Source organism: Erythrolamprus reginae, chromosome 5 (genome assembly GCF_031021105.1).
Source record: "Erythrolamprus reginae isolate rEryReg1 chromosome 5, rEryReg1.hap1, whole genome shotgun sequence".
Classification (NCBI taxonomy): domain Eukaryota; kingdom Metazoa; phylum Chordata; class Lepidosauria; order Squamata; family Dipsadidae; genus Erythrolamprus; species Erythrolamprus reginae.
The window spans coordinates 92,384,040-92,399,330 of record NC_091954.1 but is presented as its reverse complement, the minus strand read 5'-3'; the positions used below and the strand labels follow the sequence as shown (position 1 = coordinate 92,399,330).

General features: G+C 39.4%; 1 protein-coding gene across 3 annotated transcripts in view; it reads right to left on the bottom strand.

Moving 5' to 3' along the window:
* The window catches only part of KCNAB1 (potassium voltage-gated channel subfamily A regulatory beta subunit 1), a 222,693-nt gene that overhangs the window by 46,556 nt on the left and 160,846 nt on the right, over positions 1-15,291 (bottom strand). For all 3 annotated transcript variants that reach the window (XM_070753499.1, XM_070753500.1, XM_070753501.1), the window contains exons 4-6: positions 14,792-14,871; positions 8,745-8,789; positions 5,450-5,494 (exon numbers count right to left, since the gene is read on the bottom strand). In XM_070753499.1, the coding sequence (XP_070609600.1) occupies positions 5,450-5,494; positions 8,745-8,789; positions 14,792-14,871 (170 nt within the window). The remainder of the gene's footprint in view (positions 1-5,449; positions 5,495-8,744; positions 8,790-14,791; positions 14,872-15,291) is intronic.

The window sequence follows — 15,291 nt, the reverse complement described above, 5'->3', positions numbered from 1 at the left end:
ATAAACAAAATGTGATTTTCCCATGAATACATTGAATTACTGTATTTCATTGTGCTTAAGATTGGTCAGGAGATAAATATGTCACTTAATAATTATTTTTAACATAGAAACATAGAAGTCTGATGGTAGAAAAAGACCTCATGGTCCATCTAGTCTGCCCCCTTATACTATTTTCTGTATTTTATCTTAGGATGGATATATGTTTATCCCAGGCATGTTTAAATTCAGTTACTGTGGATTTATCTACCACGTCTGCTGGAAGTTTGTTCCAAGGATCTACTACTCTTTCAGTAAAATAATATTTTCTCATGTTGCTTTTGATCTTTCCCCCAACTAACTTCAGATTGTGTCCCCTTGTTCTTGTGTTCACTTTCCTATTAAAAACACTTCCCTCCTGAACCTTATTTAACCCTTTAACTTAACATATTTAAATGTTTCGATCACGTCCCCCCTTTTCCTTCTGTCCTCCAGACTATACAGATTGAGTTCATTAAATCTTTCCTGATACATTTTATGCTTAAGACCTTCCACCATTCTTGTAGCCCGTCTTTGGACCCGTTCAATTTTGTCAATATCTTTTTGTAGGTGAGGTCTCCAGAACAGTATTCCAAATGTGGTCTCACCAGCGTTCTATATAGCGAGATCACAATCTCCCTCTTCCTGCTTGTTATACCTCTAGGTATGCAGCCAAGCATCCTACTTGCTTTCCCTACCACCTGACTGCACTGTTCACCCATTTTGAGACTGTCAGAAATCACTACCCCTAAATCCTTCTCTTCTGAAGTTAAATTACATAACACAGAGGTTCTCAAATATGGGAAGAAAAGAGAAAGGGCAAATTTGGAGTGGGAAATACGACAACGATTAATCTCATTCCTGAGACCATCCTCAAAATCTAACTCTTTTCACACATACCCTAGCTAAGATCAGAAGAAAGTCGGGGGTTTTTATATATAGTTTCATAGTGGCTACCTAGGCTGAAGTTTTTCTTCTATTGAAGCAACTGTCAATATAGCTTTGAGCAGAGCTGACACGCCTATCATCTTTTAATCTTTCCTTTTAACTCTCCAATTTACAATATTGCTGTAAACCAAAAAAGAGGGAAGATTTTGAAACTTTCAATCTGAACAAATCGAGTTACCATGAAATCAAAATCACAAGCAATCCAGATGGAACATAGAGAAGAAGAAGAGTGAAACTGAGGGACAGAATTTATATAACGCCAGTTATAAATAGTTAACTACATAAATCCGTTTCATGGTGTTCAGTTTCACCTGGTGATAAAAGTTTCATGGAAAATTGAGGGACACTTTCAATGTATTCACTGGGGTCCCAGTTTAGCATAGCAACGCATATCAGGAGAAATGAATTCCAGAAAAATATCTATAGCCAAATGCTTAAAGTACCAAAAAATAAGTAAAATTATTCACAGGATTCTGTGACTTGAATAGAAACCTTTTGATATTTAACTTTCTGAACTCATATAGGAAGAGAAAAATAAGTTCTCTACATTTTTTGCTATAGAAAACAAGCTAAAGGGAAGATCTTAGGAGGCATTTTCTAGTTAGAGTAAAGGAAGGAAGGAAGGAAGGAAGGAAGGAAAGAAGGAAAGAAAGAAAGAGAGAGAGAGAAAGAGAGAAAGAAAGAAAGAAAGAAAGAAAGAAAGAGGAGGGAGAAGAGAGGGAAGAAAGGAAGGGAGGAGGGAGGAAAGAAGGAAAGAAAGAGAGAGAGAGAGAGAGAAGAAAGAAAGAGGAGGGAGAAGAGAGGGAAGAAAGGGAGGGAGGAGGGAGGGAGGAAGATGGAATTCCTTGCTTGCTATCTCCACGCTTAATGTTTCTACTGCTCAATAGGATAAAAGATGCAAAAATCAATATTTCTGCATTGAATCTCTAATAAGCAAGCCAACTCTTTAACTCATCAAATTCTCCCAGAAATGCTACTCTGATCTCCCCAGTGGACTCCATATTCAATCCAAGCTTGACCCTTTGCATTTCTACAAAACATGCCTTTTTTGTTACAGCATCTGCCTTTTGGAATCCATCAAACCACCCACCGCCCATCCTGAGATTAGATTGGCCCTGGTCCTGAGAGCTTTCAGGAAAGCTTTGAAGATTGGGGTTAATTGATCATTGAACCACATCAGATTCCTTGCAGCAGATCGTCTTCTTGCTTCAGTTGTCATAATAAGTATTTCATTTGCATTATGACTTTAAGTGATGTTATCCACAGGTGGACTGCTGCCCGGACGGGGGTGGAGGAACGCAGTGGGGTAGCAAAATGGAGCTCCACCCCAGAGCACCCAATATGCACAGAAAGATGTTGAAAGAAAGTGCAGGGCATCCTGCATAAGCTAGAATAGAATAGAATTTTTATTGGCCAAGTGTGATTGGACAGACAAGGAATTTGTCTTGGTGCATATGCTCTCAGCATACATAAAAGGAAATATACATTTGTCAAGAATCATGTGGTACAACACTTAATGATTGTCATAGGGGTCAAATAAGCAATGAAGAAGCAGTATTAATAAAAAATCTTAGGATATAAGCAACAAGTTACAGTCATACAGTCAACATGGGAGGAAATGGGTGAAAGGAGTGATGAGAAAAACTAGTAGAATAGAAGTGCAGATTTAGTAGAAAGTCTGACAGTGTTGAGGGAATTATTTGTTTAGTAGAGTGATGGCGTTCGGGAAAAAACTGTTCTTGTGTCTAGTTGTCTTGGTGTGCAGTGCTCTGTAGCGATGTTTTGAGGGTAGGAGTTGAAACAATTTGTGTCCAGGATGTGAGGGGTCAGTAAATATTTTCCCTGCCCTCTTTTTGACTCATGCAGTATACAGGTCCTCAGTGGAAGACAAGTTGGCAGCAATTGTTTTTTCTGCAGTTCTACATCCACAGTTTGGCAGTAAACATTTTAGTAGCCCTTCACTGGTTACCCACTTCAAGTTACTATATGGAGATGGATGGTCATATGAATTGAATGAATAATAAACATAACTTGGTTAAACCAAAACTTGATAAACTCATAAAAGGTATACAGTACAGAAGCTCTCGGCTGTTTATAGTTCATGGTGTCTTCCAACAATAGGCATTCTTTTAGGATGTACCTTGTCTTGTTTTTAACTAAATGAAACATTTTTTAAGAAGTAAAAGCCATTTGACTTTGAATAATTTAGACTCTAAATTCTAAAGCTGGTTTTGTCACTTTGAAGATAATTTTAACCAGTAAAAACTGGATGTCAGTTCTATGAGAAAGGAAAAAAAATTCTTTCCCTTTTCATCTATCCCTATGTAAGGGGAGAAAGAGGGCAGGTGAGAAAATGAGTGTACATGAGAGCAAGCTGGGTTCAATTCTAATGAAAGAAAACGGTTTTGATTTGGTCTTGCTGCAGGAAATGATTTGAGCTTATGCCCATGGGTGAGCCAGATATTTTTAACTCTCTTACATTTAATAAAATGCTTTCATTTCTGCAAAAGTTATTATTCACACTTATCCTGTTCCCCAACTGATAATAAGTATTACATGGATGAGAATTCTGTTCCCCAAAGGTCTTGCAGTTGAAATTATGCAACTAAGAAACAGCAGAGAAGACATGTGGTTATCATTTAATGTTCAGAACGTCTAAGATAATATGTAAAAGAAAGATAATCTACTTGCAAAATGCTGAAATTTTATCGGTGTAATTTCAAACAGTCCTGGGATACTGGGAAGAAACTGGGAAGCAGGAATAACTTGGTTTTTTTTAATATAAAAGAAGATTTTAATTAGATTGGATTAGATTTATTAGATTTGTATGCCGCCCCTCTCCGGAGACTCGGCGCGGCTCACAACAGCAAAACACACCCACAATTGCTAATAGAATCTCAAAAGCCTAGCAAAGTCAATGTTCCGCACAGTATGATTTAAGGTGGAGTTATTTTGAGTCTACTACTCATGTTTTTCTCTTTCATAGGACTCAATAATCTGTTTTGTAATGGTCTGGTTTCTTCCTGTAATTTCTGCTGTGTTCCCAAGGTCTATTAGGCAATCCTCCCCCTTCTTCCTCCCAGACTCATTCTTCTGCTCCACTATGAAATACAGGGATGACACTCCTTCCAGTTTTTGTAGATCACCTATCCTATCCCTTTCCCTCCCAATACCATCCCTTGTAGCCCTGGTAGGCCATTTCGAAGCTGCCAAGGTTTCAAGAAGCTAGCAGAAGAAGGATGTGAGAGATGTCCTGTTGGACTGCAGCATCTATTGGCACACCTTTCTTTTTCCAACATCTGATATTTATTTATTTATTTGTTTGTTTGTTTGTTTGTTTGTTTGTTTGTTTATTTGTTGGATTTGATATCTTCTCCAAATACATTTACTGAAAGAATAACCTGTTTTAAAATCAAAATAACAACAACAACAGAGTTGTAAAAGACCTTGCTTAGGCAGGAAACTACACTACTTCAGACAAATGGTTATCCAACATCATCTTAAAAACTTCCAGTGTTGGAGCATTCACAACTTCTGGAGGCAAGCTGTTCCACTGGTCATTTGTTCTACTGTCAGGAAATATCTCCTTAGTTCTAAGTTGCTTTTCTCCTTATTTAGTTTCCACCCATTGCTTCCTGTTCTACCCTCAGGTGCTTTGGAGAATAGTTTGACTCTCTCTTCTTTGTGGCAACACCTGAGATACTGGAACACTGCTATCATGTCTCCCGTACGGCGTCTTTTCATTAAACTAGACCTACCCAGTTTCTGCAACCATTTTTGATGTTTTAGGCTCCAGTCCCCTAATCATCTTTGTTGCTCTTCTCTGCACTCTTTCTAGAGTCTCAACATCCTTTTTACATCGTGGAAACCAAAACTGAATGCATTATTCCCAGTGTGGCCTTACCAAGGCATTATAAAGTAGTATTAACACTTCATCTGATCTTGATTCTATCCCTCTGTTAATGCAGCCTAGAACTATGTTGGCTTTTTTGGAAGCTGCTGCACATTGGCGGCTCATATTTAAATGGTGGCCCACTAGGACTCAAAGATCCCTCTCATAGTTACTATTGTTGAGCAAAAGTCCAAGTAAAAGATTTGCCTAAATTTTTTTTTGGAAGAAGCCAAATTAGTGCCTTCACCAACCTAGATGTAATACAGTAGTACAGTATCATGTTGATATTTATGATATACGCATGTGCTATATAAATAAATTAATTTATTATTAATTGGATTTATATGTCATATAAGTATAACATTCTCGTTTTACGAAGACTCAGGGCGGCTACAACATATACAAACAATACAAAAACAGTTCTAAGTTCAATTATAAAACAACCTAAAAAAAACCTGAATCATAAACTATACAACCACACTCATTCATATCAGTCATACAACCACACTCATTCATATCATAGTCATGACACACACAAAGTTAGAGATATACATTATTTCTGTAGCAAAGCAAATAACAGTATGCAGTACTCACTTTCCACCCCAGTAGAGCTTTGTTGTAATGACCAGACTTGACCTCCTAAACAAAGAAAATTACATTTCAAGTTTGTTCAAAACGGATTCCTTAAGAAATACCATTTTAGTCCCTGTTTTTCCTAATGCAATCTCGCCTCCTACATTGCCAATTTAAGCTATGCCTCTAAACAGAAAGTCGTCTAAAAGGCTTAGTGGAATTGCTAACATTATGACCTCTACATGTTCAAATAGTAGAGTTGGGATTGGATGCTCACTCTAATTCTTTTCTTAAGAAAACATCCATAGTGTGAGAGATTTGAGAAAACTGAGATACCTTATCATCATGACAAATATTTAAAATACTGTGAAACAGCTACATAATGTTCCCTTTTGTCATTGGCAATAAATTTGTGCAGCATTTGACAATGCCCATGGGACCCAGAATAAAACAATACTGTAGTAATGTACAAACAATACAGATCATTCTTTCTATTTTTTCCTTTTTATGTTTGATGTTATTTAAAAGTACTACAGCGGTACCTCTATCTAAGAACACCTCTACTTACGAACTTTTCTAGATAAGAACCGGGTATTCAAGATTTTTTTGCCTCTTCTCAAGAACCATTTTCCACTTACAAACCCGAGCCTCTGAATCTATAACCGGAAAAAGCAGGGAGAAGCCTTCGTGGGGCCTCTCTAGGAACATCCTGGGAGGAAACAGGGCTGGAAAAAGTGGGGAGAAGTCTCTGTGGGGTTTTCTCTAGGAACATCCTGGGAGGAAACAGGGCTGGAAAAGGTGGGGAGAAGTCTCTGTGGGGCCTCTCTAGGAATCTCCTGGGAGGAAACAGGGCCTCCAGCCTCCCTGTGGTTTCCCCAGTCGCACGCATTATTTGCTTTTACATTGATTCCTATGGGGAAAGTTGCTTCTTCTTACAAACTTTTCTACATTAAGAACCTGGTTACGGAACGAATTAAGTTCGTAAGTAGAGGTACTGTCGTATCAGTAAGAGCAGGAAGTAGTAAGAAGCAGCACAAGCTGAAGCTAAACTTTCGTATGATTCTCTCATGAGATCTCTCAAGATCCTTGAATCTCAGAAAATATAGCAGTTCGGCTATTTGCTTGTATCAGACACCTGAAAGAATTTTTGATCTATATTTTGTACTTTGGCTTTTTTTTTTTTCTCCAAAAAGAGAGTGAGAAATTTCTTCCATTCTTCATCGTCTCCCTGAATTGTCATATGACTGACAGTACAGACTGTGATCTCTCTCTAAAGCACACAGCATGTTGGGCTTTCTAAAGTTTAAAAAAGTGAAAGAGATTTAAGTGAATTTCACTTCCCCCTTTGTTTCAATCTGGCAAGTGTTTCTACCGGTTATTATCTTTTTATTCAGTGAAAAGCATAGTGGAAAAACTATCCTGCACAAATTGGTAGCAGAAAGAAGCAGGTTTTTGATGGCCTGCACCCTCCCTACCTATAGTACTTTCAGACAGGCACCTCTGGGGAGGATATATGTTGGCAATGCATTTTCAAATACAGTAGTTGAACTGGGATGAAGTCGATGTGCTTCCAACAAGTAAAGCTGAAGGGTACCATTGCTTTAAAAATCTGCTTGCACAAAGGGGGAAGCAAATTCTGTCAGGTACCTATATCAACATCGGTAAGGTAACATCCTCCACTCAAAACAGAATATCCTACGAAAATAGACTAACAATCCTGGGCCTAGAAAGCCTAGAACTACAGCGCCAAAAACACGATTTGAGTATTGCCCACAAGATCATATGCTGCAACGTCCTACCGGTCAATGACTACTTCAGCTTCAACCGCAACAACACAAGAGCACGCAACAGATTCAAACTTAATACGAACCGCTCCAAACTTGACTGTAAAAAATATGATTTCAACAATCGAGTTATCGAAGCGTGGAACTCATTACCGGACTCAATTGTGTCAACCCCTAACCCCCAACATTTCTCCCTTAGACTCTCCATGATTGACCTCTCCAGGTTCCTAAGATGCCAGTAAGGGGCGGACATAAGTGTACTGGTGTGCCTTTCGTCCCCTGGCCAATTGTCTTTCCTTTCTCTCACTTATCATATTTTTTTCCTTTCATATATCCTCTCCTCTAAGTTCACTTTACCCTTATATATATTACTACATGTCTATTTTTCTTCCTATGTATTTGTGTATTGGACAAATGAATAAATAAAAATAATAAATAAATAAATGAGTTTAGCCCTTAAAAATCCCTCCTTGCCCTTTGCCTGTGAAGGCAAAGACCGAAAACACTGTAACACTACCAGAGATAAGAGTCATAAAACATTATTATGTGACTACACTGCTGTTTATTTTTCTATAAAGGAGGTCCCCAAACTTGGCAACTTAAGACTTATTTTATTTTATTTATTTATTTTGTCCAATACACAATGAGGGTTTTAGTGGGTATATATCTCTATACACATAGTAAAATACATGATGAAGGTTATAGAGGAGATACTCATAGTAAAATATATCTAAGAAAGAATAGAAAAGAAGGTATAGTAATAGAACATATCAATGAAAGAATAGAAGAAGAGATATAGGAATAGAAGAAAGGTATAGGAGATATAGGAGAGCAATAGGACAGGGGACGGAAGGCACTCTAGTGCACTTGTACTCGCCCCTTACTGGCCTCTTAGGAATCTGGATAGGTCAACTGTAGCTAATCTAAGGGTAAAGTGTTTGGGGCTTGGGGATGACACTATGGAGTCCGGTAATGAATTCCACACTTTGACAACTTGGTTACTGAAGTCATATTTTTTACAGTCAAGTGTAACAGTGGACTTCAACTCCCAGAATTCTCTAGCCAGCATAGCTGGATAATTGCAGAATTTGGGAGTTGAAGTCCACAGTTCTTAAAGTTGAAGACTGTTCTATAAACTGATAGAATGCCCAGATGCATGCATTAAATCAGGGCAATCTCAATAAAATTAGGCTCTGTATAAACCTCAATAGAAACTTGGAAAAGCTAAGCAGCACGTATATTTTATAGTTATTTAAAGGTATCTTCAAAACTTTGCCTAATTCTATAAAGGTATAAAGGTATTGGAAGTACAGTATTCCAACTTCTTAAGCAAACCGTCAACAGAGCAGTTGGTACAAGTCAGTCACTATGGTCTCTTACAGAAATAGGAAGCTCAAAATTAGCCAGGCTTGGATGATGTGAGATCAGTTCTGCAAAGCTTTAGAAGTCCAAACTGAGAAGTTCTCAGAGTCTGAATTCTTTTCCATTTTACAGTAAAACCCCAAAAGCATATAAACGACAAAACATCCTACCTCCAGCCTTTCTTTTTGATAATGTTTCCCAAAATAATTTCAGCCCTGTAAAAATAAAAACATTTACAGATCATAAGCATTTTCAAAATTCGTTTGCCAGGCATGTGTTTCACAATATTCACAATATTTGAACAGGTGTCACTTCTTTTGGGGGAGCTGCATTTATTTCCAGGTTCAATTAAAGAAGCTGGTTATCATCTTTAAAGCCCTACATGACTTGGGGTGAGGCTGTTTGAAGGACCACTTCTCCCCAGTTACTTCTATTTGGCTCACCAAATAGAAACTTCATATCGTGCAGAATGCAACTGCGAGAGCAGTCATGGGCTTACCTAGGTATGCCCATGTTTCGCCATCACTCCGCAGTCTGCATTGGCTGCCGATCAATTTCCGGTCACAATTCAAAGTGTTGGTTATGACCTTTAAAGCCCTTCATGGCACTGGACCAGAATACCTCCGAGACCGCCTTCTGCCGCACGAATCCCAGCGACCGATTAGGTCCCACAGAGTGGGCCTTTTCCTGGTCCCGTCAACTAAACAATGTCGGTTGGCTGGCCCCAGGGGAAGAGCCTTCTCTGTGGCGGCCCCGACTCTCTGGAACCAACTCCCCCCAGAAATTAGAACTGCCCCTACTCTCCCTGCCTTCCGTAAACTCCTTAAAACCCACCTTTGCCGTCAGGCATGGGGGAACTGAAATATCTCCCCCGGGTATGTACAATTTATGCATGGTATGTTTGTGTGTGTGTTTGTTAGCAAATGGGGTTCTTTTTAAACTTTTTTAAATATTTAAATTTATTTGGATTTGTTACGATTTCTTATATCTTGTTGTGAGCCGCCCCGAGTCCGCGGAGAGGGGCGGCATACAAATCTAAATAATAAATAAAAATAAATAAATAAATAAATGTGGGATGGCAGGACACGTGAGTCCCATCTATTAAAAAAAATACATTTGGTGGGACAAAAAAAAAGGGCCTTTTGTATAGTGACTTCCTTCTTGTGGAAGATCATTCCCCCCAGAGATAAAACTGGTCCCCCCACATTATTTTTCTGAAAGACCCTCATAGTTCTGTCAGCAGCTTTGGAGACCCTGGGTTGATATTGAGCTGATAAAGTTCTTGTTTGATTGGATTTGTTGCTGCTATGGGAGGAGGAATGGGTTTTTAATTTTGGCTTTTTATTGCCATACATTGCCCACAGTCCGAGTGTGTGAGTTTGGCAGCTATAGAAATTTGTTTAATAAATATAAATAAACATAAATCCTTATGTAATGATTTGTCATTTCATACAAAGAAAGTCTGAATAGATCATCCGTTTACATACTTTTTAAATTTTTAATTAATAATTTTTGTTTTGGAACAAGGCAGAAATGAAAAAAACACTTAGCTGTACTTTTTTTTTTTACAATTGTTTCATCAATTATAACTTCCTAGTTCTATTAAGTTTACCAAGGTATTATGTTATGGTTTGAAGTTCTTCAGTTTGGAGTCATGGAGAAACAGAAAAGTATTTGGTTGCTGACTTGTATAAAAGGAGGAATTAAGAGGCTGCAAGTAAAGACGAAACCATATTCTCTCTCTATATTTAACAGAATCATTCTGCTGTGTCTCCAAATGTCTCAGGAGAATTTGTGTCCATAGATATCAAAATGTCACCCTTTTTACTCAGAAAATATCACCAAATCATTTGGCCACTAAGGCAAAAAAGCCGTGGTGCCTTGGATCAAAATTGCAGGATATGGGATATTTTTTTGTTGTGCTCAAACTGTTTTGTGAAATGTTAACAGTTTTCCCTACCCCTGAGAAAATAGTCTTCCAATATTCTTTTATCTCTAAGTAAGCATCTCCATTTTAACAAGTCTTTTGTTTTTGGCTTTAATGGAGATATTGAGACCAGAGATTAGTGTCTAGAGCAGTGATGGCGATCCTATGGCACGGGTGCCATAGGTGGCACACGGAGCCATATCTGCTGGCACATGAGCCGTTGCCCTAGCTCAGCTCCAATGTGCATGTGTGTGGCGGCCAGCTGATTTTTGACTCACACAGAGGCTCTGGAAGGGCTTCCAGAGAGCCTCCAGGAGGATGGGGAAGGGTGTTTTTACCCTCCCCTGGCTCCAGGGAAGCCTTTGGAGCCTGGGGAGGGCAAAACCCAAATGTACTGAGCCCACCAGAAGTTGGGAAACAGGACGTTTCTGGTCTTCAGAGGGCCTCCAGGTGGCAGTGGAAGATGTTTTCACCCTCCCCAGGCATTGAATTATGGGTGTGGGCCCTCGCACAAGCGCAATAGCGCACACGCACATTCTTTCGGCACCCAAGGGAAAAAAGGTTCACCATCTCTGTTTTAGAGGAACCCAGGTTCAGAGTCAGTATTATGCAAGCCGTACTGCATTTGAAATCCCTAAATAAATTCAGAACACAGAGAGAATTGCAGGAGATGCAGAATGCAGCTGCGAGAGCAATCATGGGCTTCCCAAGGTATGCCCATGTTACACCAACACTCCGCAGTCTGCACTGGTTGCCGATCAATTTCCGGTCACAATTCAAAGTGTTGGTTATGACCTATAAAGCCCTTCATGGCATCGGACCAGAATATCTCCGGGACCGCTTTCTGCCGCACGAATCCCAGCGACCGGTTAGGTCCCACAGAGTTGGCCTTCTCCGGGTCCCATCAACTAAACAATGTCGTTTGGCGGGACCCAGGGGAAGAGCCTTCTCTGTGGCATCCCCGACCCTCTGGACCCTCTCCCCCCGGAGATGAGAACTGCCCCCACCCTCCTTGCCTTTCGTAAAGTTCTTAAGACCCATCTCTGCCGTCAAGCATGGGGGAACTGAGACATCTCCCCCGGGCCTATACAGTTTATACATGGTATGTTTGTGTGTATGCTTGCTTTTAATAATGGGGTTTTTAGTGTTTTTTAAATTATTAGATTTGTTCTTACATTGTCTTTGTTATTGTTGTGAGCCGCCCTGAGTCTACGGAGAGGGGCGGCGTACAAATCTAATTAATAATAATAATAATAATAATAATAATAATAATAATAATAATAATAATAATAATAAGTATGGAGACCCTTAGAACTGAGATAAATTCAGATAAACAGAACAAGAAGTACATCAGATGGACGGTCTATGTCTCTGTGTATATGCTTTGTATGAGTGTATGTAAAAAAAATAGATAAAAATGGTGTAGGCATAGGGACAGAATCCCCCAAGGCCACTGAGCTGTTTCAGGAAAAAAAAACCTCCTGTGTTTTATGATGGTGTCAACCAAGACAAAAGCTGTGCATGCATTTGGCCTCATTGTGATGCTTTCTTTCTGTTCCCCAAGTTCTGCCTGCTACCATAGTCCAGCTTTGACAGCCATCTGTCAGCAGGCCTGGAGAGAATTTACAAAGAAATGACTTTTTTTTTTTGTGAAACAATTTGGCTCAGGCAGTTTCCACTACTGTATTAGCAGAAAGGAATTTCTGTAATCCTACTAAATTGTACGAGGTGAATCTCCTATCCCTCTCGTGTAATAAATGAAACAAATCCCTGGTTTTCCTATCAGAAAAAGAACGGTAAATACATATAAATGTATATACACACGTGCACAGCAATATGTGAAATAGAATCATGTTCAAAAATGTGCAATGACACTCACAGCATAGAGTTTTGGCTTTAACTGATGTAGGGAATAACACATAGAACATGATTTGAGACAGATGCCCATCAACCTAGTACTTTTCAGATGGTTTGGAATTCAGCTCACATAATCCTTAGCTAATATAACCAGATATTACGGCAGTTTTATAAGACTAGGGAAATGACCGTGTGCCATTTTTAGATTGCCTGGAATTACTTATTTAGGTTGAACTGGCAGGTTAAGAAGGATAAGTTGAGGGTGAAATTCTGGAGTACGCTAAGCTGCTACTGAAGCTAGTAGGATTTCTCCTGTAATATTTGCTATGATGCAAAAATGCCACCGTATCAGTTATGTGAAATGGAAACAGGGAATTCCTTGTTCATTTTAATGAACACATTTCTTCTAGTTGACATTATTTTCTCTCCTTTTAGTCGAGGAACATAGGAAGTGGTTTTATTTATTTATTTATTTATTCATTCATTCATTCATTCATTCATTCATTCATTCATTCGATTTTTATGCCGCCCTTCTCCTTAGACTCAGGGCGGCTTACAACATGTTAGCAATAGCACTTTTTAACAGAGCCAGCATATTGCCCCCACAATCTGGGTCCTCATTTTACCCACCTCGGAAGGATGGAAGGCTGAGTCAACCTTGAGCCGGTGATGAGATTTGAACCGCTGACCTTCAGATCTATAGTCAGCTTCAGTGGCCTGCAGTACAGCACTCTACCTGCTGCGCCACCCCAGCTTATGCTAAATACAGGTAGTGTCACGCTGAATATTGACAGCCCCAGAGACATTCAGTAATTAAATAGTTAACTGTGTGTGTTTCTTTAAGATCCTCCTATTATGATGTAATATCCTGCCACATTCTAACCTCACATCCTTCTTCTTCATGCTCTGTTGTTTTAATTCTCCATTCCTATTCTAACCTCCATCATGTGAAGACGTGTTTGTTATTTTGTCCACCGGGACATGTTTATTTTTGTACTTTTATAATAAAAGAAATATTGCTTTGAAAACAAATGACTGGGCTCGCAGTTCATCACCTCCGCGGTGGGTTAATGTTCAAACGGACATTAATCACTCAAACCGTGACAGGTAGTCCTCAATTTACAGCCATTCATTTAATAGCTGTTCAAAGTTACAATGGCACGGAGAAAAGTGACTTACAACCACTTATGAACTATCACAATATACCAGAGTCCTTTGATCAATATTTGGATGCTGGGCCTCCAGCATATATTCACATCAGTTGCAGCTTCCCAAGTTCAGGCGATCATCCAACTGGCTTCTAATTGTTGTGGTTAGCTCTGGCCCAGCTCCTGCCCCAAGGACTGTGGATGTAGGGGAGACATCCACATGCTGCAGGCCTCTTTTTGCCCCCGGTGGAATCTGATGATGAAGGCTCCTCTGACCAAGAAGACATGAGTGACAGGGAGGAGGAGAGTGTGGCAGACAGTTCAGAAGGAGATCAATTATCTAGCTCCTCCTTGGATTCAGAACAAGAGTTAATGATACAGCCACGCATGCGGAGAGCGATGCATAGGCAACAACAACTGAGAGATTATTATCAAAGAAAGTGAGGCCACCTGTGGTTGGGTGGGGTTGTGGTAATTAGTGAGGCTGCTATAAAGAGCAGCCTGTGGGTTTGGCCATTGTGGAGGATTATCTGATTGTTGTGTTTCATGACTGCTTTACTGACTTTGACCTTTTGTGTGCTGATTTTTCCCCGCTTGGAAACTAAACCAGAGCAAAGTGTGTTTCACTTTGTGAAAGAAGGAGGACTGTGAATTGCCTCACAGCTGCAAGCTAACTAACTCAGAACTGATAAGGGACTTGTACAAATTACCAGTTTGTTTTGAGACCAGTGCTCTTTGCTATACCAAAAGAGGGCTTAGTTTAAGTGAATTTTCGGTATAAAGAACATTGTTTTGAATTTTCAAACGTGTGTGTGTCTGAAATTTGTACCTGTGAATTTTTGGGAGGAGTCTACCAGAGAGCTCGACAGAACACTAATAAGCAAAGCCAATGGGAAAAGGCAGATTTGTGTAAGAACTGTGGTGATAAAAACTGTGGAAGCATAGGAATAAAGTCAGGCATGTCTCTCTTAACAACTGCCTTGCTTAGCAATGGAAGTGGAAATTATGGTTCCAACTGTGGTAATAAGTTGAGGGTTACCTGTAATTCTATTCATCCATCTAACTAACTAATCTAATATGGTTGATGCTAATAAACAGCAGATCCCCATGTTTTCAAACAGGTGATTTCCAAGTTCTATAGAGAGGCCTGAATAAATGTGGATATTTTTTCAAAGTGAATTAAAGTTCAGCCATTGATCTATATGGTGCCTTCTTGCAAACACATAATATTCAATTCAGAAATAAGATCTATCTATGATGGAAAAATAAAAGCACAGATACGTACTTTCCAGCTGCATATACCTCTGCTGTGTCAAAGAGATTCACGCCACTTTCATAGGCAATGGTCATTAGATGTTCAGCCACCTTTTAGAAAAAGAGACATTAAATTAATGTGGGTAGGAGTTCACTTTCTGAATAGTAAGAATTATACATCACAGGGAGAGGGATCAGGATTTTAGATGCTTAGGTGGGATATGGCCAAAAAAAGGTTGGGAACCACTGCTCTAGATTATTTTGGGGGGCCAAAACCCAGAACAAACCTGTTCAGCTTTAAAGCATATTCTTGCCATGAGTTCCATGTTACCTTCTTTGGAGACCAAGTTTGCCAAATTTGAACTAGACAGCTAAAGTACAGTAGTACCTCTAGATACGAGTTTAATTCGTTCCAGAAGGGAGCTTGTATGTCGAACAACTAGTATCTGGAACAAATGGCTTTAGACTTTGTTTTTCCCTTTCGAGATAACCAGAAGCAAGGTTTCTTGCGCCACCTAGTGGACACTCGGC